Source organism: Dicentrarchus labrax, unplaced genomic scaffold (genome assembly GCF_905237075.1).
Source record: "Dicentrarchus labrax unplaced genomic scaffold, dlabrax2021, whole genome shotgun sequence".
Classification (NCBI taxonomy): domain Eukaryota; kingdom Metazoa; phylum Chordata; class Actinopteri; family Moronidae; genus Dicentrarchus; species Dicentrarchus labrax.
In genome coordinates this window covers 20,703,933-20,727,000 of record NW_026136705.1, presented here as the reverse complement: position 1 = coordinate 20,727,000, position 23,068 = coordinate 20,703,933, and the positions used below count along the sequence as shown (strand labels likewise).

General features: G+C 39.5%; 1 protein-coding gene across 5 annotated transcripts; it reads left to right on the top strand.

Moving 5' to 3' along the window:
• Positions 1 to 1,970: 1,970 nt before the first annotated feature.
• Positions 1,971 to 20,415, top strand: LOC127363731 (beta-2 adrenergic receptor-like). Of its 5 annotated transcripts, XR_007884936.1 has the most exons (7): positions 1,971 to 2,239; positions 3,681 to 3,792; positions 5,065 to 5,215; positions 5,357 to 5,648; positions 6,684 to 7,480; positions 17,587 to 17,703; positions 19,722 to 20,415. XR_007884936.1 is itself a non-coding variant. In XM_051400572.1 (6 exons), exons 2-6 carry the CDS (start codon positions 3,754 to 3,756, stop codon positions 17,634 to 17,636), a joined length of 1,329 nt encoding a protein of 442 aa, XP_051256532.1. In that variant the 5' UTR covers positions 1,971 to 2,239; positions 3,681 to 3,753; the 3' UTR covers positions 17,637 to 18,828. The 5 variants fall into 5 exon arrangements, 4 of the variants coding, with proteins under 4 accessions (XP_051256532.1, XP_051256531.1, XP_051256529.1 ...); XM_051400572.1 differs by lacking the exon at positions 19,722 to 20,415 and having other exon boundaries at positions 17,587 to 18,828; XM_051400571.1 differs by lacking the exons at positions 17,587 to 17,703; positions 19,722 to 20,415 and adding an exon at positions 15,964 to 17,577.
• Positions 20,416 to 23,068: the final 2,653 nt, after the last annotated feature.

Genomic DNA, 23,068 nt, shown 5'->3' with positions numbered 1-23,068 from the left:
TATACAACCACTCAAAAGAGAGTAGTTATTTTGGGGCCAGGATCAACCACACACGGTTATCAGATTAACATGGTAGCAAGAGTGCAAGGTTTGACTGTGGCTTGGAGGTAGAAAAGAACATTTCTTCACTGCCTTGAGGGCTACAGGGAATTGTAAAGTGGGGTGTTAGCAAGGGACCCAGAACTGATCCCTGTGGATTCCCTGTTGGTCTTATTGTTTTTTGCATTCATCTGGTGGTTCACTTTGCTGATCACAACAGACAGGTCCAACATAATGAGGTCAGAAGAGAGGGAGCTTAGCTTTGTGCAATTCCTCTGTCATTGCAAGGACAGAGTTGACTCAGGATTTAGTTGAATGGACTACCTTAAACTGACTCTGGGGGGTTGTCCTTCAATTATAGCATCATTTAAATTATTCAGATGACCTTAGTTTTGCATGGAGAAAAATGGCCCAAAATACCAGAGAACATTCATGCAGTTTTTCTCTCTGTCCATTAAACTCTGTCTACTACAATATTTTTTCATACTGTAATACTACTGGGGGTGCCAGAGACTGGCAATGGCATAATGTAACAATGGCATCACATTTAGAATTCTTAAAAATCCACTCCAGATATGTTTTAAGACATGTAAAAACAATCTTCTGAATATTCAAATATTTGATAATTTCGAAAATGTTACTAGACTAGATCAACCACATTTTCAAACTCTCAAACCTGGACCCATAAGTGTACCGAACGTTCATGTGTGTGCACATGTATGCACTTTTGTATTCTAGCAGCCAAACTCTGCACATGTATCATTCTGAACAGGCAACATCCAATCCGAACATCATCATTATCATCATTATTGGTAATTTCTACCAGTATAGTTGTTGCTGTTGTTGTTGCTGTTGCTGTGTCTGTCCTTCTCTCTTTAACATCCACCCCCTCCCCCTCTAACCCCCATAGCCCCCCTCTCCCTCTCACTCTCTTTAACCCCAACCGGTCGAGGCAATCGAGGTTTCTGCCTTTTAAAAGGACGTTTTTCCTTGCCGCTGTTGCCAAGTGTTTGCTCATGGTTTGAACTGTTGGGTCTCTGTAAATAACTTTAGAAGGAGTACGGTCTAGACCTGCTCTATTTGAAAAGTGTCCTGAGTTAACTGTTGTTGTAAATTGGCGCTATACAAATAAAATGTTCATCTCGCAAAGTAATTTAAGTCAGCTGAATCAACCTGCACTTTTGCAGGTTTTGCCTTACAGATGTTCCCCTGACAACATCCTAAAACACCCAGGCTTGTGTAAAAACATCAATACTCAAATAAAGCTAACTGAGTTATCAATTTACAAAACACAGGGCTGCAGTTTAAGTAAACTGTGAAACAGTGTGTCTTAATTTAAGCTAAAGTAAAACTATAGGTAGGTTGGTGAATAGCTGTTAAGCTGTGACTACTGTGACTGTCTGAGTCTCCTCTTATATCCCATATGTATACTCTATTAGTCATAAAAGAAGAGGCAGAACTCACATTGCTGAATACACTGTCTTGCCATGTGAACATTTACCCTCAGTTCCACTAACCTGGATTCAACTCGCAGCATTGTAAGTATTTGTATATTGCTGTTCAGAAACAGTTTTATCTGCCTACCACAACAACCTTAATCACAACCCAAGCTTAGCTGAGTTGCACCAGCACATCTACCCACCAGCCAAACAGAAGTATGTGTTTTTTTACAGCAGCCCCATGTGTGAATATGAAGTATGGTGGTGCTGAGAAATAGTTCAAAAAGCCTTCCCTGAATAAATAAAGGTTAAGAAACTAATGTTTCCCAGAGAGCACTTGGTGCTGTCGAGCTGTCAGTACACTGCAGACATGCGATATACACTAAAAGCCATTCCTTGTCCTCTGATAGGCTACTGTCCTGCTGTGATGTCATGAGGGCTTGCTTATAAAAAAGGGTGACCGGCTCAGCTGCTTCAAAAGGGCATGTGTGGTTGAAGGCTGAGAGAGTGTGTTTATGCATGAGCGTGTACTGGAAACAGCGAGCGAGGCAGTGTGTGTGTGTGTGTGTGTGTGTGTGTGTGTGTGTGTGTGTGTGTCTGTATGTGTCACACACACAAAACCAGGCATTCATAACTTAGCAGAAGAGGAAGAGACACCAAAAAGCTGCTGACAAACACTTTATAATGATCCTTTGTGTTGTGGATGTAAAAGCTTCTGGATTATCAAATCACTGGATTGTAGCAGAGGACAGATTCTGGAGGTAGGAAAACAAACAAATTTTCGGTCTGGTTTATGCACATTTGCTTCATGCATGCACTGTGTCCTAGTGAGTGCATGTATGTAAAAATATATTTATATTTTGAAAAATATATTATTATTAATTAAAATGTTTTATGTTTTATTTTTAAGAGTAGTCCACGTTGAATTAAGTTATAACTAATGACAAATTTGAATCTTTTCTGCCGTGTGATCGAAGACTTTGCAAATGCATTTACTGCATGTAGGTTATCTAATATTTAACATATTGTATATTTAAAAAGCATCAGTCTAATTTTCTTCTTTCTTAACAGCTGCCAGACAAAGAACTCTGACCAAACCTAATTTAGCAGAAATAAGTCAGATTCTGCAGTGTGAGGACAGTGAATCCAAACTTACTTTCATCCTTGACATATATGGTTTATTTTATCTGGACATGAAAATGATTTATGACTCAGTTGTTATTAGAACATATGCACTTCTCACAAAGTGTACAAAGACATTTCTTCCCTCACAATTTGGTCTAATATCATCAGTTTATTCTACTAAACACTGGGTGTTCTGTGTGCATGTGTATTTTTGTGTTTTGTGTTATGTGTGTGCGTGTGTGTGTGTGTGTGTGTGTGTGTGTGTTTGCCCATGTATTATTGTACGCATTTTTGTGTGTTTGAGTGCTCAGTATAATTACAACCACTAAGCTATCTCTGCCTAAATATTGGGATATTAATGTCTCCATAAATCTTTTGTGTTTGGTTATTGGCCTTGGAAAGCTGGTCAAGTTTCTTTGTGTGTAACTGTTTAAAAAGCTTATGCAGGGGGAAGAGCGGGGGGAGCCGAGCCTCTTTCGCAAGCTTGACATAGCCACATAGGTTATTGATCTGATCAGTGGGTGAACAGTCACACGCTTCATGCTTCACCAAGAAAGCAACAAGTGCACTGAACATCTTAAAAACATGAATAAAAGATGAAGTCTTTGCTTTGGTTATATAAAGCTGAGTACTGGACTGTGTTTGAAGTATTATTATCTGTCAGCGGCCGACTGTGCTTTGCTTCATTCATTACAATTGAAACAGCTTCTAAGCATCAGTAATGAAAGATTGATTTTTAAAATGAGTCTGTGGTTAACTTTGCCGCAGATCCATCATTCCCCCCACACTCTGGCACCTCTATATTGTTTAAATATAAATGTGATGAGTTGGGGACATTTGAGGCAGTATGATTGGCATACTAACACTGATAATTAATGCACTGTATTACTACAGTGACGTAACAACACTGTAAGGCTTTGTTTATGTACGGCAGCAATTTAATTATTGTCACAAAAAAAATTATCTTGTCATGGTCCACCCTGGCATTTTGAAATGCATCCAAGTTTTCAACACTTTGCTCATTGACCGTAGGAGAACTGGGTAAACACTTCTGAATCAATGCGTCTTTCTTTACAGCTGGCATTAACATGTATTCGGTGTGTTTGGTTGTGTTGGAACAGAGCCAACATGCATATTAACCCAAGTGCATATGCACACAGAAGATCCAGTTGACCAAACAACCTTTGAGGTGATGCATTAAAACACACGCACCGTACATGTTGTTCCCTTTTAACTGTGTCATTTAACAATGAGTAGCTATTGTAGGGGGATTTATCATCCTAAACTATTTGCTTACTTAACAGTACCAAGAGTAACATCCCCCGACTGTTGGAATCACCAGATGTCTCCTGTCAATTGGGGCATTGCTGTAAAAAAGCCTTAATACTCAGCTAATCTACCATTTTCAAGCATCTACCTGTAGGCTTGGTGTATGCTGGCAGGGAGAGATTAGGTCAGAGCCTGGATGCCAAATGTAAATTCTGTACTAACTATGTATTAATCTATTAACTCGTTTGGGGAGTCCTGGTGGTGTTGGTGTTTAAGACAATAACATTTAAAGTCTGAACTTTTTGAATATAACCTCTAATATCCTGTTATTCTGCTATTCATTATCATAAAAAAATGCCACAAGAAGTACTAAAAAAACATAATAATTTGTTTATCATGAATTTACTGAGGTAAATAGTATGCTGGTATGGACATGAGAAACGTACATGCTATTACTACAAAGGGCTGTTCACTGGTGGAAAAAAACTGCATTCAGACCGCTGAACTTGATGAACTCGTGTTATTACTTCCTCTGCTAAAGATCACACATGTTCATGTCTATGAGAAAGCTGGCAGGGAAGCTCTCACCAGCTGACGTATGACCCACTTTTCATATGAAAGTACTGCTCCAATTTAGATGTGACTTGGCGTGTTCTTAGCAAACTTTTGATATCCAAATAGTGTATCTATGCTTTTATCTAACAGGAGTCGGACACATTGCAATGTTTCAACTGCATGTTTGGGACAAACTCGTTTCTTCTTCATTGATTAGGAGAATTACCAGAAGCTGGCATTGTCTCAAGCCCCAAGAAGATACATACAACGATTAAAAATCAACCAGTAAAACACCACCCACTGGAAAGGAGTACTGTCTGAAACAGGGAGATATACTTTATTAATCTTTTTTTTTTCACTCATACTTATACATGGAGAGATAGGCTGCCACATAGGAGCGCTCCGTGAGAAATTAGTGGTTGGGTGCCTTGCTCAAGGGCTCCTCAGCAGTGCACATACTGTGGTCTGTGCTGGACTTGAACCATCAACCCTCCAGTTGCCAAGCCAAGTCCCTACAGACTAAGCTACTGCTGCTCCGAAGACTCAAAGCCTGAACTGAACCCTACTTTTGAGCTTTCTAGAGCTTTCTTTATCCATTATAAACAAAGCTGTGTTGTTCTGTGTGTCCTGACTGTAGATCATGGAACATGGGAGTACTGCCTCACCACTGGCTAACCAATCAGAGCACAACAATTCCTCCATAGCCTCAAGATCTTCCGAGTACAGTGATGCAGAGCTTGCGTTGCTTGGTGTTGCAATGGCCATTCTGGTTCTGGCTATAGTTTTTGGTAAGTTACAAAACATTTCATTGTTTCAATTACTTACTCATGGTCTGTGGTATTAACTGTTTGGAAGATAAAAACTAATATATATATATTTTTCAACATTCAGATGTCTTTTTTAGTTACATTTCTCTCTCTGCTGTCCAGGTAACGTGCTGGTGATTACGGCCATCCTGCGGTTCCAGCGGCTCCAGACAGTCACCAACCTCTTTATCGCCTCGCTAGCCATTGCTGACCTCATCATGGGTTTGGTTGTGGTCCCCTTTGGCTGTAGCCACATCCTGCTGGGAGCCTGGCAGTTTGGAAACTTCATGTGTGAATTCTGGACAGCAACTGATGTGCTCTGTGTGACGGCCAGCATAGAAACCCTTTGTGTGATTGCTCTGGACCGCTACCTCGCCATCACCTCCCCACTCCGATACCCAACGCTACTCACAAGGTATGAACAAGATATTTTGGTCTGGCTTTGAGAGGGTTGAAGTACAATACTTATTTAGGTATAGAAACTTTATATCACAAAATATTATTACAAAACACGTAATGGCACAAATCATCAGTTTTACTCCTTGGTTGCTGAATGATCTTTGTTAGATAAATCTATAATGACTCACAAAAAGAGGTGTACCGTGCTGCACCACTCTTTACATGTTCAAAATGTCCAGCCACACCCCAACCAGTGGACTCTCAGCAGGTGTTTTTCATCAACTGTCAAAGGCAAAACCTATTGTGTTGTCACTTTTTGGGGTGTGGCCAGAGGTGGAAGATACTGGAAAACTGGAATCCATATAGCAGTGCAACAGTAACTTTCCATCCTATTACTCAGCATGGTTATTTTGTTACTGTAAAATATTGGTCCCAAATTTGTATCAATTTATTATTGTTTTTTAAGCATTCTGGAAAGGACCTGTACAAGTAGAAGTCTATACAACTTAAAGGGGAACTGCATTGATGTTAGGAATAAATATACATACAGAAAGTCTTTGTGGCTTCAGAGGGACCAGTGCAAAATCTGCTAAATTGGCTGGAGGCTATATTACTACTACTAGCATAGCACCTGAATCTTAAGTCAACTGTTGTCTACCATGTTTCATTGTGGGTAAAGTAGTCACCAAGTTTTGTCAAGAAAGAAGAATGTGTGGAAGAAAAAAAGATGATATCTCTGGTTCTTCTGCATTGATTTTAACTTTTTTTAACTATCCATCATGAATGTGACAATGTTACAAAAGTGGAACGCTAAATCAGTGCAGTAGACTACTATAATTCAGTTCAAGACCTGGTCAAGGCAAAAAAGGTTTGCTATTTACCAAATGGTGCCTTTCAGGTTGCTCTATGTTTTAGAGCACCTTTATTACACTTTTGGACAGCCTACATAATATACAATTAGCACAATACCTCTCATCTATCTGTATCTTCACTCACCTGTTTACAATATTCTTCACCTATGTGCACTCTCTTGTCTCCTGCTGCTCACCAGGGGTCGGGCCTTTGCAGTGATCCTTGGGGTTTGGGCAGTGGCCTCCCTCATCTCCTTCTTGCCCATCCATCTGAAGGTGTGGGTGTCACGTGATGTGGAAGCTGTCCAGTGCTTGAAAGACGAATACTGCTGTGATTTCAACACCAATGTAGAGTATGCTGTGTCTTCCTCAATTGTGTCGTTCTACCTGCCGCTGGTGGTGATGATTTTCCTGTACACCCGGGTCTTCCAGGAGGCTCAGAAACAACTGGAGAAGATCAGAGGGAGGGAGAGGCACTTTTATAACTTGCATTACTCTGCACAGCTGACTTATGATGATAGTCCTGCAATGAACAGACTCAGGGCAGGAACTGAGGTAGAAGAACAAGGAGAGGACAGTCTAAATATGCAGAAAATAGACGGTATAGACACTGGTGGGGAGGGAAAGTTAGGAGAGAGCAGAGCAAGGACAAAAAAAGGGGAAGGAAAACATTCTGCCACAAAGCGTCTTAAGTTCTGTCTTAAGGAGCACAAGGCTGTGAAAACTTTAGGGATCATCATGGGAACCTTCACATTGTGTTGGCTACCCTTCTTCATCCTCAACATCCTCATGGCCTTTCTCAAGTTGGGTGACATTAAGCTGCTCTTTAGACTCCTCAACTGGCTAGGATACTCCAACTCAGCCTTCAACCCGCTCATCTACTGCCGCAGCGCTGACTTCAGGCACGCCTTTCAGGAGATACTCTGTCTGAGGGGCAAAGGGTGGAGCTGGAGAGGAAGGAGAGGATGGGGATGGTGCAGGGACTCCAAGCCCCCAGGTAGGACAAATGGGAACTCAGACCTGAATGGTGTTAGGAGGCTGGACATTCAGCAGAGGTTAGGGTGGAAGGGCAGTTTGGAGAGCTCTATTCAAGACAGCTCACTAACTCTGGCTCCTCCGACAGCCTGCTGTGAGCAGGTTTTAGAAGTAGCTCCTGGTTCCCAGTCCAACTGGCAGGATAACAGTTCTGCTAATGGGAAATGTAAGGAAAATCTGGCTTCTATAGCTTGACCAATTAGGATAGTAGACTTTACATTGTGTGTGCATAGCCATGCAGTAAGCTAAGCCAAGCTCTAAATGTTTGTTTTTGGTTGAGAATGACTCAATGTTTTGGGGTTTGTAGCTTGTAGTGTTAATATTGCATTAGGTGTGTTTCAGTCAATGTTACTGAGGTTTTGCTGCTGCAGTTTTTCTAATAACAATTCAGTGATGTAAATCTTTGGCAGCTACACAATTAAACCATGCACAGCAAATACGTGAAAAGCTTTTAATAACTAATGGCTGAATAATATTAATAAATATCATGCATGCTCATGCATTCCAAAACGCTACTTTCTTAAAAGCAGTCTGATGGGAAAATGAACAAATTGTGTAGAAGAGTGTAGAAAAATCAGCAATTGGCTGGAAGGTTGCTGGTTCAAATTCCTTCACACTGTCAGGCTTTGAAGAGGCAAATCATGCCGCCCGTCTATTTACAGCTATAGTTAAAGGGCCATGACATAAATATATTGTAACACCAACTGCTAAGTCACCAGTGGTAGTACATTGAGGCTGTGGGACATTGTAAAATTGAGACACACCTGCTGCCTTTTTTGTTGAAGCTTGTCACCATATCCTTACCTTTTATTTTAATATATATGTATATATACATATCAAATGAACAGACGGAGGGCACTTGCTCTAGCTCTGAATGAGGGTAAGAGGCTGTTCCCAAATAGTATGCTTCAAACCAGTGAGGACAGAGGATAAACAAATACAGAAACCGCTCTATTGAAATAACCAAAAACTGTTGAAACATTGGAAGAAAATAATGTGTTCTTGTGGATCCCATCACTCATATATAGAAGCTGATGGGAATAATAGTTTTCAGGCTCCCACATTAATGAAGCCTCTGAACACAGTGGTTCCATACAGTTATTATTTTATGTATAAACCCACAAGGTAGGAAGCACAAACAGGAATTTAGCACCTCATTTGCAGTGCAAATAACGTTATGCAAAACCGCACATCAAGAAAAAACCTTTGTGAAGCAGAGATGTGCATTTTGTTTGCCCTGTGGCTCAAAGTCTTATCTGAAACAGCGGGTCTCATAATAATTAAACAAATCATAATAAAGAAAAAATTAGTCAGACCGCCTGTTTTTCATTCCGTTATGATAAACCTTATAGCTGGTCCAAAGTAATTTACTGGTGTATATTTGTGTAGTTGATAAACATCTGAGACCCAAACTTGTGACTATCATAACTGCTCTTTCTCTCCCTGTGTTCGCTTTCTTTCATCACGTATTTGCTGGAACTGTTTTCCCTCCCTCTCGCTCCAAACATCATCATCTACCCACTCGTTCCTTTTATCCTGTCTGCTTTTGCTCTGTTATAGTAAAAACATTGCAATCTGTCAGACAGAGCTGGGGAGATAATTTTCATGCAGTAGGATCTGCTTCCATGACATTGTCCGTTACGCGTACTGTAAAAACATAGCAATATGATTACACATATCTTGAATGCTCAGAAACTTGGTTGAAGGGAAATTGTGTTTGGATTAATTCTCATATCGTTATTTTACAAATTCATAGTGATAATGATAAAGGAGCCCACAACCTAGTATCAGATTACTCCAAGTGGACAAATATATGAAATAATATGAAAATAATCTCCCCAGCCCTGCTTTTATATGTACAGATAATTATTCAATTTGTGTTAACAACAAAAAGGTATTAAGCGTAAATAAGTGGCAACTGTTTACTGTAAATATAATCTGCACGTGTGTGTGTTTGTCAGTCTGTATGTATGTGTTGTGTTCTTGTGATTATTTGTTCATTTTAAAGCTTGAAACATGCCATTGGATATTTGAATTTACTGTAATGTGTATGAGACTTGGACTAACTAAAAGTTGGAAAATACTGTAGTTTTGTTTTTTATTTCAAATTCAGTAACTTATCTAAAAAGAACTAATTCTTTAATGTGTGTTTTGTATCATGATGTTTTAGTTTAGGCAGCACTGAAACACAAGTCTACAATCAGAAAGAGATTTATCATGTTATGTTATATATGTGTGTCTGTCTTGGTATACTGAGACAAATCTGAAAGTAAAAGTAAATTTTCAGAAGTGTAGCTTTACACCAGAGGAGCAGATTCTGTTTTCTACCTCCATCAGACTCACATGAATGTCATCTCACTTCTGTAAATATTTATTCATGGGCTGTTGTATATTTTTGTGAGTAAAAGAATGAAGTTTGAAATTGTATTATTTGAATATGTTGCTTGTGTGTGTGTGTGTGTGTGTGTGTGTGTGTGTGTGTGTGTGTGTGTGTGTGTGTGTGTGTGTGTGTGTGTGTGTGTGTGTGTGCGTGTGAAAAAGAGACAGGCTGTCAGAAAGAGAGATAAGAAAAAGAGGAAGATATGCTTAATAATAGCAGACAAATAAGGTTAAAATAAGCTTAATATTATCTTGTGATACTCGTCACAGCTTGCTTTCTAACAAACAACCTGGGGGAATTTAGGGGTTATTTGTAGAAGCATTTAGGTGCCTAAAATTATACTCTTTACTGGTTAATTACCAGTAAAGTGTTTTTGATACCACTATAGAAGTCCTTCTTGTGGAAGAAAGCCATGCAGACACAGTTTATTAGAATGGAGCTAATCTAATATTTCCTTTATAGAGTTTATAGAGTTTATTGATGGTGAGCTTGTGTATATGGAAATAGTAATTTGTCAAGTAGCCAGTTGGGCTAAAAAAATTTGCCTGACAGATGAGCTTCATGCTGTTGACCAAGCAAAGCATTCATCAAAAAAATCTAATTTCAAAGACAGCTGTAGTTTCTCATAAGGCATATAAGAAATGCCCATAACTCTGGCAATATCGCCAAACTTTGTATCAAAAGGCTCATTGTCGACAAATAAAATGAGATCAAGAAATGTGATTCTCCTTGCACTGCAACCTTTTTAACTAAGCCCATGGGACAGAGGGTTTTTGTGCTTATTCAGTCATCCAAGTTAGTCACGAAGACTCGGCTTGCCTGTTTGCATTAAAGTTGAAGTGTATGTGTGTGTGTGTGTGTGTGTGTGTGTGTGTGTGTGTGTGTGCGTGTGTGTATATGCGCGTGTGTATGTGAGGCATGACGTACAGTGACAGGTGCGAGCGGTCATAGCAGCTACAGTATCAGCTGCTGCAGAGGAAATACAATCAGCTATACTGCCTCAATACACACACACACAGCTTTACAGTTCGACATGAAAACACACTGTATACGTGTGTGTGTGTGTGTGTGTGTGTGCCTGTGTATGTTCGTGCGTGCATGTGTGTGTGTGTGTTTGACCTGTTTCCATGGAACAAGTTTCCAATTTAGGTATGTTAAGGTTAATGTACTTAACATGCATGACTTGTGTTGTTTGTCCTGTGTAGCTGTATCTATTAAAGTCTTGGTTACTGTCTTTTGTTTTTTGTATTAAAACCTGCAATCTGATTGTCCTCTGAATGTTTGCAAGTGTTGTGGATTGCATCTTTTGTTAACTTCACTGCAAAAGCTGAAAGTTTCAAGTCCATTGCACCTGTAACCACACCTAAAAGGTTACCTGACATGCCTCTGCAGCAAGATGACAGTATGAACCACTGGAGGTCCATTAAAACAAAAATGCCCTCTGGTGTTACATTGCTCTTTAAAATTTTACAAAAATACAGCTCAAGTCACATTGCTCTGATTTCAGCTTTGGGAAGTATCTTGTGGGGGGAAAAAATTCCCCTTGGTGGTTTCATTACATAAAATAGTTTATTCTTAGTTCCGAGCATTTAAATTGTGGGAGCATTTCCTCTAAAACAGATTATTACCATAATTAAGCCCATAAAGGCCCAGTGTGTAACATTTCGGACGATCTTTTGGCAGAATATCCAAGCATGGAACATAATATTCATAGATATGTTTTTATTGGTAATCACCTTAAAGAATTGTTGTGTTTTTGCTACCTTAGAATGAGCCGTTTTTATCTACAGAGGGGGCAAGTCTACCCCCCTATTTCTACAGCAGCCCAGAACGGACAAACCAAACACTGGCTCTAGATAAAGCCTTTTACATTTTTAAAGCTTAGCAGGCAGCATAGTTTTCTGTGGTCTATTTTGTATTAAACCAATTGAAAGAGGCATGCTTTAAATGTTTTACATCCTCTAGCCTTCCTTTTCTACATATATCTGTCCTTCCTTCCCTGTCAAACATTTGTCTGGGCGTGTCTGTGTTTTATCTTGTTATGAGGTGTTAACTGGCATTATAGAGCTAACAACGACAATCACATATATCCTGTGTGATCACTCACCCACAAAGACACAAGCAACCACACGTGCAAGAGCACACACAAACATGCACACACCCCTGTTGACAGGCAGATGCAGTTTAATCCTTGTAGATCAAAACAGAGACCCTCAGGCCTTTAGGGCCAGAGGTATGCCCTCTAGATAAACACACACACACACACACACACACACACACACACACACACGTATATGCATATATGTACCTGTACCAAATGCATGCCTATGCACACGTGTATGCACGCACAGATGCATGTGCAAACACACACGCAAGCACACATTACATCTCACGTACACACACCCATGCACACACTGCCTATGCAGAATAATATGCTGGATATACATACACAGATACACAGTGTCCTGAATGTGTGTGTGTGTGTGTGTGTGTGTGTGTGTGTGTGTGTGTGTGTGTGTGTGTGTGTGTGTTTACAGGGAGAGATGTGCCAAGTGTATCTTATGATCACAGAGAGTTTATAGATGGTGAGCTTGTGTTGCTGCCTGAACTGAAGCCGACCCAACATCTCCTGCCAAAAAGCAAGAAAGACAGACTGGGTTGGTGTCACACACATGCATAAAAACTATGTTTATCTAAAAGTGGTGTGAACCCCAAAATATTAATACCCTGAAGATGCAGTATATGACGTGAGGCTTTGGAAATTTATCAATAACCTGTACAGCAATCTATATACAACATAGAAATATGAATTTATCTTAAATTGGAGGGTCCGTTTTGTACTTTTCAGTACAAAGAGGCAGATAGATGGGAACAGACAGGCCTAAGAGAAGGTAAAGTCTGAGCTCATGTGACTAGCACACACAGCACTAGAGTTTCATTGGCACTAAATATAGCAAGTGTGAACATTTCTAAGGCGTCTTTCCTCCTATTTCCTCCTTTTTAAAGAATATATGCAAGCCACCTATTACTTCATGCATCTGTTTTTTTACATGTGGCGCGGGTGATTGCTCTTCTACAGTGGACTGCTGTTTGCACAGAGACATTACATAATGTTTATCTGTCCTTGGGTGCTCGGGTGGAGGCATCTAAGAGTCACTCGATTCAAGTGTCCTCCCTGAACTGAGGCAATAAACTGAAAGAGAGTGAGGGAAGAAGAGTGAAAGAGAGACGCAAGCAGACAGATACCCTCACAAAGCATCAGAGAAATTATCAGCAAGCATCCGAGAAATATGCACAAATTGAACCTTTAGTCAAAGCTGAGTGATTTAAAGTTTTGCCTGTGATATGTTCTGCCACAGGGGTGGTGCCACGGGGCTTCATGACACGCCTCACTCCTAAAATCCATTACAGTGATAATAAATCAGCAAACTTTTGGGAGCTCACTCAGGTTTTGCACATTGACTGTGACATTAGAATGAATGAAGATAAATGTTATTGATAAAATATTACTACAGAGCAACTCATTGGTTGTATAGCCTAAGCCTTTCTCTTATATTGATAAGATTGGTGCAGTATTATGGCGAATAAGACTTGTGCTTGTCAGACCATTTTTATCTACCAGTGCAGGCTGGCTAACAAACGTCTCAGTATGTCTTTCTCAATAGATTATGGTATCATCATACACTTAATCTGTGTTTACTCAGGATCCTTTTATTGACAGATTTCTTACTGAAACTGCATTACCACCAATGGTGGATGCCAACATGGGGAAACTGAGAAGATAAACTTGACAGAAAAATATAGATTCCTTGTTTAAAAAATATTGCAGATGTAACTTACATTTAATAAGCTTTTTAGCCTACTCCACTTAAATTTATACATGCCAGTCAGCTAATGATGACGTTCTGAACGTGTTTCTTGTTTGAGCTGTCTGCTAGTGGGATTGCTTCTTCCTGAATGAAAAACCAACAAAATTGATATTCTGATGTTTTTTATGCAGTGTGAGTCAAATATCACCTGATTTGCATCACCAATGCTGCGCTACTGGTGCTCAGGTGGCAGGATTAGCAGCAGGGAGGTAAGTCCATGAGTGGAAAGAAAGAAAATTGGCCTATCTCAACCCACCCTGCCAGTTTCTGAGTAACAAACACGGCCATTTCCTTTGTGGACTAACCTTCCCTTTGATCAACAAGAACAAATGTGATATTTAGCCTTTCCTATCACAACTGTACCCTCCACCTATGAAATCAGGTGTATTTAAAAGCTCATGACCAAAAATGACCAAAAGGGGAACAACCAAATAATCGCACACATGAATTATGGGAACAAAAACAGCACTGTATCCAACCACAACATGACTCAACATTGCACATATGAGTTCTGGAAGCTTTGGTCTATAAATAAGGCCTCTCTATCTTGCTCACACGTCATTCTGTGGTGGCACACTGTCCAGGCAAGTGACTGTAAATGAGACCCTTGATCTGGTTTTGGATCATGGCCCTGAACACTTGTACAAGAAATTATGTGGAAGTGGGAGAGTGCGTCAATTATTTGTTTTTGTTTTTCTCCAGCTTAAATAAGTGATCTTTGTAGAGACCCAGACTAGCTGTTTTCACCTGCTTACAGTCTCTATACTAAGCTAAGCTAACGGTCTCCTGGGCCTGACTGTGGCCTCACATCTAACCCTCAGCAAGAAAGTGTAGAACCATTCCAAAATAGACAGGATAGATGGTAAACATGGAAACCAGTAAAGGTGAAGCATGTTAAGTGCCACCTATGCTGAGCTGCACAGTATTTTACTCTGTATATGTTGCATCAGCAACAAGTTTGGTGTTTCTTTGGGTTGTGCAAGAGTGAGATGTGAAGCACACCACCTGTCATATACTGAACAAACAAAGGGAGTCAACTGTTCAGAACTAGAGATGAAACCTCAAGAAGTCTTTGTACTACACAAAACCCAACCATCAAAGTAAGAGAAGCCCCACTTGATGGTATTCTGGGAGTTGAAAGTCAAACAGTCCTCAGCTCAGGGTGCTGAGCTTCATACCCCCTGTATAGATTTACTTGACAGATCCATATGTCACTGAGGCGAGCAGGAGACCCTATCCGGCTTTACCAGCTCAGTGAGGATATGTTTTAAAACTTAGTAATAGTATTTTTAATATGTGTTATTTTATATGTTAATTTAAATTTGAAATTTCTTATATGTATTTTTTCCCCCAGATTTCTGTCATCATACTGTAACAACTTTATGGAGGCCCCAAAGCAACAAAACATTTTTGGACTTTGATATATGTTCAAAGGAGCAGCACCCTACTGTAGCTCAGCCAGTAACTACAATAACTGGAAAAACTTAGGGATGGAAGACCATGAATGTATTTTTGTAAAAGAGCTGGATACAGTGTCAACTTTGTTGCTAATCTGTCCCAGTGGCCAAACCGCGGTACTTCAACTCAAAAGATCTTTGGGACAGAAAAGCCTTTTTCCCATTGGCAAACATTATAAGAGACATCTGTAAAACCTTGGCAGGACACCTTATACTGCAAACTAGTTCAGTTATTACCTGTTTGTATTATGAATTTTTAATCTATGAAGGTTTTTTTTATTTGTATAACTTCCCAGAACCTGGAAAACAACTTTAAAGTGTGTGTGTGTGTGTGTGTCTGTGTGTCTGTGTGTGTGTTTGTGTACTCATTTGTCCTTCCCTGTTGTGCAAACAACACCTGAGTGTGTTCGTAGCCTCTAACAGGTTTGTAGCTCACCGGCTGAACACTTGTGGTGCTGCCAGTACTGCAACATATGGCGTCACACCAGCTAACTGGGAATCCTTGGCAACAGGCAATGTGTGTATATGTGAGTCCATGTATATATATATATATATATATATATATATATATATATATATATTCCTATGTGTGTGCAACCATTCTGCATGCATATTTGTAGCCTTTGACTATGCCTGTGTAACCCATGTAACTAGTGTGTGTGTGTGTGTGTGTGTGTGTGTGTGTGTGTGTGTGTGTGTGTGTGTGTGTGTGTGGTTTCTGTGCGTTTCTATGGTACAGTTCCAGGGGAGCACAGGAAGTTAAATATTCCTGATTGTCCTGCTGTCGATCTGCATCCTATCTGGCAAGCACTGTTGGCCGTGTTCGTCGTCTGCTATCCAACAGAGATCTGACCTGCAACCAAAGGATGAACTCCACACAGAGTTTAAATCTGATTATGTTTTGTTTATATTGACTATACAAGATTCAGTTAATTTCTTCCCATACAAATGGACTGAATTTAATGATTACAATTCCTTTATAAGTTTCTCACACTAGCACTTACAGAGGTTCACTTTGACAAGAGAAATCTTAACCACCAGTGTTTTTGTTCCTATTTTCAACAGTTTTCTCACAGAACTCCTCAAACTGTTCCATTGCACAATATTCTTGTCTGATGTCAACATAACCAAAGTTCCCAATGGCGTTTACAAGTCAGAAGTATCCTCCTCGCCATTCCAAGAAATCCAATCACTGCACGTTAACAGCATCGGATTACATCACATCAAGCACGATTAGATTTAATTAGATTAGGATTAGATCATCACTTAGACACCTTCTTAGCCAGGCAGACAGAGCACCGGGCCGCGACCCAGCCACTTTAATTCACGCTGGCTGTCCGAGGCTGTCGTTACTCCTGTCGTTTCATTGTGACTTTTATTATCCAATTATGCCAGGACGCATTAGGAGACATCTTGGATACAAAAATCTAATTTGACTCACACTGCTACCAAATAATCCACACAAGACATGGAGGTGTCTCAGGCTGACTTTGTGATCACATTTCTGTGTTGCCTGGAGGCCAGCTGTGACGCACATAAGAGCAATGTAAACATATATAGGCAAGAAATAATGCAGATAGATAAGTGAGGACAACTTTAAGGCCAGAATATGCAGTCATGTGAATCAGATCTCATAAAAAGTACTTTCGAATTGATGGGACAAGACCTCCGTCTTCAGAGATTTTGTACCAAGCTACCAGTTGGTAAAATATCTATTTAATCCTTCCCTTGTCAAACAGGAGACTCTGCTGGTTTATTTCATTACGCTGCTAATTGCCCTTTAAGCTCTGCCAAAGCCTGCTGGATTTTTCCACAACCAAACTGCATTGCTTATTTCAGAGGACACTTGTGGAGACAGAGTCAGTGGAAATGTTGGAATGTTGAACTACAGAAAAGAAAATACTGAACGACGACTGATTTTGACTTTTCATAAAATTCAAAAATATACCTGAACAAACGTTTTATTTTCACTGCTGTCTACATAAAGACTGGATGCACAAATGCATTGAGTGTTATCTCCACTCCCTCCAATCTAATTCCCTGCCTTTTCATCTGGTAATCCGGCCTATGCAGAATAAAATTCATGAGATGTTTGAGCACGCTCAAGATATGCAATATTACTATTTATGTCCAGTTTAATACTATATGAAAATATTAAACTTTTCTCTGTGGCTTTCTGCTGGTTGTGCATGAAGCTCTGCTGATCATAATAAAAGCCCCTCTGATTATTTTGGTAATTGCTGTGAAATTTTAGCAACCACACTAACAAACGACTGTAAATGTGTATTTAATTTAATTGAAATTGAATAACCAAACTATGATTACCACTGTGTCATTGTAAAACCTGATTTATCCTCCACAGATATCTTTCTCTGTCACATGGGCCGTTGCATCCATTTTTCCATACTGTAGCTTCTTTGGTTTATCACACATTTGCATTTTATCTGACGAACTGAAAGAACACCAACAGCCTAAGGCAGTAAGTAAAATTCTTTTAATTTGCATTTTATAATCAAAGTCATAATCTTTATTTATTAATAATTTTATTTATTTCTTTATTTATCTGTTTATATAAATGTCAATGTTCCGTAATATTTGCAGACACAACAGCAGTGACGTTTTTGAAAAAATATTAAGATGCTTACATCAAGCCTAGAGAGGTGACAAGTCTGGGCTAAATGCTAACATTAGCATGCTAACATGCTCTCAATGACACTGCTAACATGCTATGTTAAGCATACATACACATACGTACATGTGTTAATTAGCACTCAACACAATGTATAGCTGAGGCTGATGAGAATATATTTAGTTCTGTAGGTTGGTTTGTACAAGTACTTGAAAAAAGTTCACCAAAGGTCACCAAAGTTAGACTATTACGAGTCATCCTGATGGCAATATGAATAGTAATCCATCCAATAGTTGTCAGGACATTTCTCTAAAACTGCATTCATGGTGGCGTTATGAAAAAATCTTCACAAAAGTCATTAGGATTTATTGTCTTAGAACCATGAATGTCTGCACAAAACGTTCGTGTCAATCCATTAAGATATTTGGATAAGTGAAACCTTTGACCTGCTGGTGGTGATAGAGGAAAGGTTGACTCAGTCCTTCCCATAATTGTTAAAATATTACATTATGGACCAAAGTGTGGCGTACAGACAAGAGTCCAAACTTTTATATCTCTACCCTGATCAATAAAAATAGTATTACTCATTTAAAACCCTTCTGAGGCTTTTTTTTGCTCATGGGCCAGTTCACGGTTGAGATGTTTAGGTCCCTTTTTGGTCACAAACGTTGTTGAAGGAAAACAAGGATCAAACATGCATATTAATTTATAACAACTTAGGTTAGTATTTCACTGCTGTGTTCACTCCTTGAAATACTCCACTGTCCTAAATCCAAAGCCAGAACAGTGAAGTTACATAATAAGATTTGTCTTTGACATCAATAATGCACTGGTTGTGAAGATGCACGTACAGTGTATTGAGTTTAAAGGTTTACATCAAGAGGGATTAAAGCTGTGTTTATGGAGCAAATAGATAGATTAAGTGGTGTGAGGAACTGCATATATGTCCAGTTGACAGACAAATCTCCGTATAACTGAGCTTTACCATAACAAGTCAGGTTTGTGTGTGGGCTACACCCACACACAGACAAAAAGAGGGAGCGAGACAGACTCTGGAATGATAAGATATACGAAGCCACCGGTACCGCAGCAGTCATGCCCAAAATTAGTAAGAGGAGGTCAGCTCCACCATTTCTTCTTCTCTCTGTAAGACTGAGTCAAACACGCCCCCTTTTCAGTAGTAATTATGGTAATTTTACAGTTTAATTATGGTTGTGTTGATGTATTATTACTGAGGTTCTCCAAAATGGATGTCTCATGTTATGGACTCATGACTAATGGCTACTGTCCTTGTTGATATTAATACTGATAATGTACAGAGTAGGAGTCTAATAAAGCATCCATTATATTATATTACCCCACCTACAGAAAGACAGTAATGCCTTGTGGTCTTCTGCATTTTCTGGTGCTGCAGCCTGAGTTCAAAGTGGTTTGAAGTTAAGATTTTTCACACAAAGAAATATTGATTACAATGCTAAAATGTTATAAGAAGCTTCTAATAATCCTGTTTAAAACAAATAAAAACTCATCCATGTAAATACTTACATCCTCTTTTATTTTTACAGTGAACACAGCTTTGATTCATCTGTGTCAGATTAGCACATCTGGATTTTAGGATACTCCCATTAGTCCTTACAGATTTGTCCCGGCTCTGTCAAAATTAGAAGGGGAGTGTCCATGAACAGCTCATCATGTCAGTGAACAGTCAGTCCATAGATTTTCAAAAGGATTCAATTCTGGGCTTGGACTCAAGGACTTTAACATTCTTGTTGAGAAGCCAACCAACATAAATCTACAGCGTAAGGTCTGAGGCATTCATACGCTTGTTCTCCTGAATAAATGTGGTTTCTGTCATTGTCCCCCTATAGGCTTAAAATTGCCCTTGTCTCTGCAGCTGAAAAGCCCACCCCCCATGAAAGGATGCTGCTCCCGTGCTTCACGGAAAGGATGGTGTTAGATGATCATTTTAGCCACACATACCGAAATACTTTGTTTTGCTGAGGAATTCAGTATTAAACACAAGAGTCTTCCACCAGCATCTCCCATTGGAGCCTTCTAACTGTAATTCTGTCAAAGTAGCCCTCAGTCTATTAGTCTAATTTTCTGGCCGAGGTCATTTTTGCCCAAACCAGCTTTAAATCTTATAGTTCGATGTTTTCTGTGTTTTAATGATGTAGCCATCTGTGTTCTTGCAAAGTCCCAACAGTTCATATTGATGTTTTCCCACAAAACAGCCTGTGCCATAAAATAACAGAGGACTTAATGAAAATGTGCACAGATGCAAGGAATTAGCTAGGAATTGGATTCTATGCACAGGAGGTGAGGAGGGATCACTCTCCATGGTTTTTCTCATCCTTACACACCAACATTATTGTCGTCTATCGCTATAAAATCTGGCATGTTGGGCTCAACCCTGGCGCTACTCTGTTCATTTCACACTTTCACCTGTATTTCACATGTTTGTCTTCTAAATGTTGTTCCCTGTAACCTCTACAACCTCTGCATTTGTTTTTGTGGATTTCAGTAAAAACATTGTTTCAAAAACCAGAGTATGTGTCAAATAAAAGTATGCATTATTTGCTATACTTGTGGACCACAAAGGTAACTGGAGATCAAGCACACATTAAAGCAGATAAATCAGCATTGTTTCTTTGTCTCCATCTACACTATTGAGACAAAACAAAACTTTTGCAAATACAGCCAAGTACATTTGCTTACCAAAAAGCACTTGATTCATATATTTCTCTTAGATTTCACATATTTTGTTGGTTTTGAGTCAGTGGAAGCAGCATAAAAGGTAAAAATACTGAACTGAGCGTCTCAGTAAAGCAGGATGTAACATTTCTCTTTGGTAGGTTGCACAATAACTATAGACATAAGTATCTTGGGGGTTTATAGAAAATAAAACAGATGGGGAAATGTAAAAAAAAGGGGGGCCATGGGATGTTCCCAGCTACATTTGGAGTATATTTTGCCACTTTTAACCTCCAGGTCAACTTGACATGAATTCTGTACAATCTGGCTCTCTTGTGGCTTCACTGGCTCATCCCTTTCATCTATTTATTCCCTCTTTTGCTCTGTCCCCTATCTCCATCTCTGTTTTTTGCTATCAGGGTAGTGTGACACAGTGGGCAATCAGTAGGGGGTTGTGGTTGGTTCTGACAAAGCAGGTAATAGTAAATCAATGAAAGGACAATCAACTGTGTGCCGTCTGCCAGCCTCCTTCACACACAGCTGGATGTGAATTATTTTAAAAGCTCAGAACAGCCCAGTCTCTCCAGTCATCATCAAATACACTCTGTGGTTATAGGTCTGGGTTGGGGGTAGTGCTTGACAGATAACAGTAAATCAATGGACCCGCTAGCATCCCTATCTTCAACACAGATGGGGCAGTTGAACATCTTCAAATGGCCAGACAATTGGAACTGCAGCATCAGATAGATAATAGGGCAGATCTAAGACTGAAGACTTTGGGACCAGCACAAGAGCCAGGCAGTTGAGAATAAATCAATGACAAGCCTATTAACCCCTGTGTCAGCTGTTCTGTAGGCTAGATGAAAGAGGTGCAAGGAAGAGAGGCCGCTGAAGAAGACAAAGAATGGCAGAAGAAAGGGTGTAGATACTGAAAGAAGCAACTGAGATAGAGATTAGAGGGAAATGTCAGATAAAGAAGAGTCAACTTCAAAAGTCTGTGAAAAGCAAAGACTGCTCGTCATGTCTGAAAAAGTCTGGTTCTTTTGTTTTTTTAAATCCTTTCATTTTTCCCAACCTGAAAGAGGAAACCTGATGTATGGTTGTCCTGCAGAGAAGTCAGACAGCAGAGCAATTACTGACTCGGTGGCTGTGGAGAGAAAAACCAGTGTGGCTATTTGCAGTTTTCTGCTTTTGCCATGCCATGTTTTGTATCAGATGCATCATATCTATGTCTAAGTGCATCTGAGCGGCACCAAATATTTCAACATCAGACATGATAAATAACAAAAAGGTGCTGATAGGACCATATGCCTTAATGTAATGACACTATAGCACTATAGCAGGTCTAATATGTTTTATTCACTCTCAAAAACTGCAAGAGCAAAAAAAAAAATGGAAGAGCTTCTGACCACTGAGGGTCTTTATTTACACAAAATATTTAGAACATAAATGCTCCTTACCTTTAAACCTCCATCACGCACTAAATTTTCTTTTTAATTGGCGTTATTGGTATAACGTTTTAAATCTAACATGTTGCCAAAGCAAATATGAATACTGCACAATATAATGATCTCTCTCTCTCTCTCTCTCTCTCTCTCCTCGCGCACGCACGCACACACACACACACACACACACACACACACACACACACACACACACACACACACACACACACACTCATTTGGTGCCAGCAGGACACCTCAGTCAGCAGTTCAGACTCTCTAGCTCCATCTACTGACTGAGCCACGTACAAGCAGAAGACTGTACATTTCTTTTTTTTCTATCAGTCACTGACTGACTGATCACAATCACAGTCAAAGTTACCTCACACAACACATTTTCAATTCATTCATAAGGCAGGGAAATACTCTTATTCATAAGGTACCAGGAAATCTGCAAGAATACATCAAATTTCAACGTATTGAAATTAGATATTATGCAAGCATACAGATGGATCTGAACTTTTCAACCAGCCTAATTTGAAACGACATCTGTCAAAAAAATCTTAATACTGTATTGACAGATGTCTTTCACTAGCGGACATTAAACATTATCACTAGAGGTCACTAAAGCTCCCAGAAACTAGAACTTGTCACACTTTCCACGTGTTTAGTCAACAACCTATTCTTGCCTTGAACAGTGTGGGTAATATTTCACAGCTTACTGTGGCATCTAACAATTAGGTGTAGGGTGTAGGATTTTAATTGGAACCATATAGCTAAATGCTGTGGAGATTTAACAAGCATACTGTTTCCTTTTAACCTTTTTTAGGACATGACAATGTGGGTCTGATGCTCTTTGAAGTATAAAAACCTCAGTAATCTTGAAATAAATTCACTGGTCCCTAAAAGAGCAACACTCTCTACTTAATCACTTTCCTTAGGTGACACACATTAGCACCTTCTGAACAAAATATCTTAACATAAAGGGTATTTGCATCATGAATATGAGTCTATATACATATAGTGCATTTGATTCAGACTATGTCAAGTGATTTATCAGTAACTTGTTACATCATGCA

Excerpts from the sequence above, each read along its gene's own strand:
- LOC127363731 (XM_051400569.1), top strand. The coding sequence starts at position 3,754 with ATGCACACAGAAGATCCAGTTGACCAAACAACCTTTGAG. Across the intron at positions 5,216-5,356 it reads GGTTCTGGCTATAGTTTTTG|GTAACGTGCTGGTGATTACG; the intron begins GTAAGTTACAAA and ends TCTGCTGTCCAG. Across the intron at positions 5,649-6,683 it reads TACCCAACGCTACTCACAAG|GGGTCGGGCCTTTGCAGTGA; the intron begins GTATGAACAAGA and ends GCTGCTCACCAG.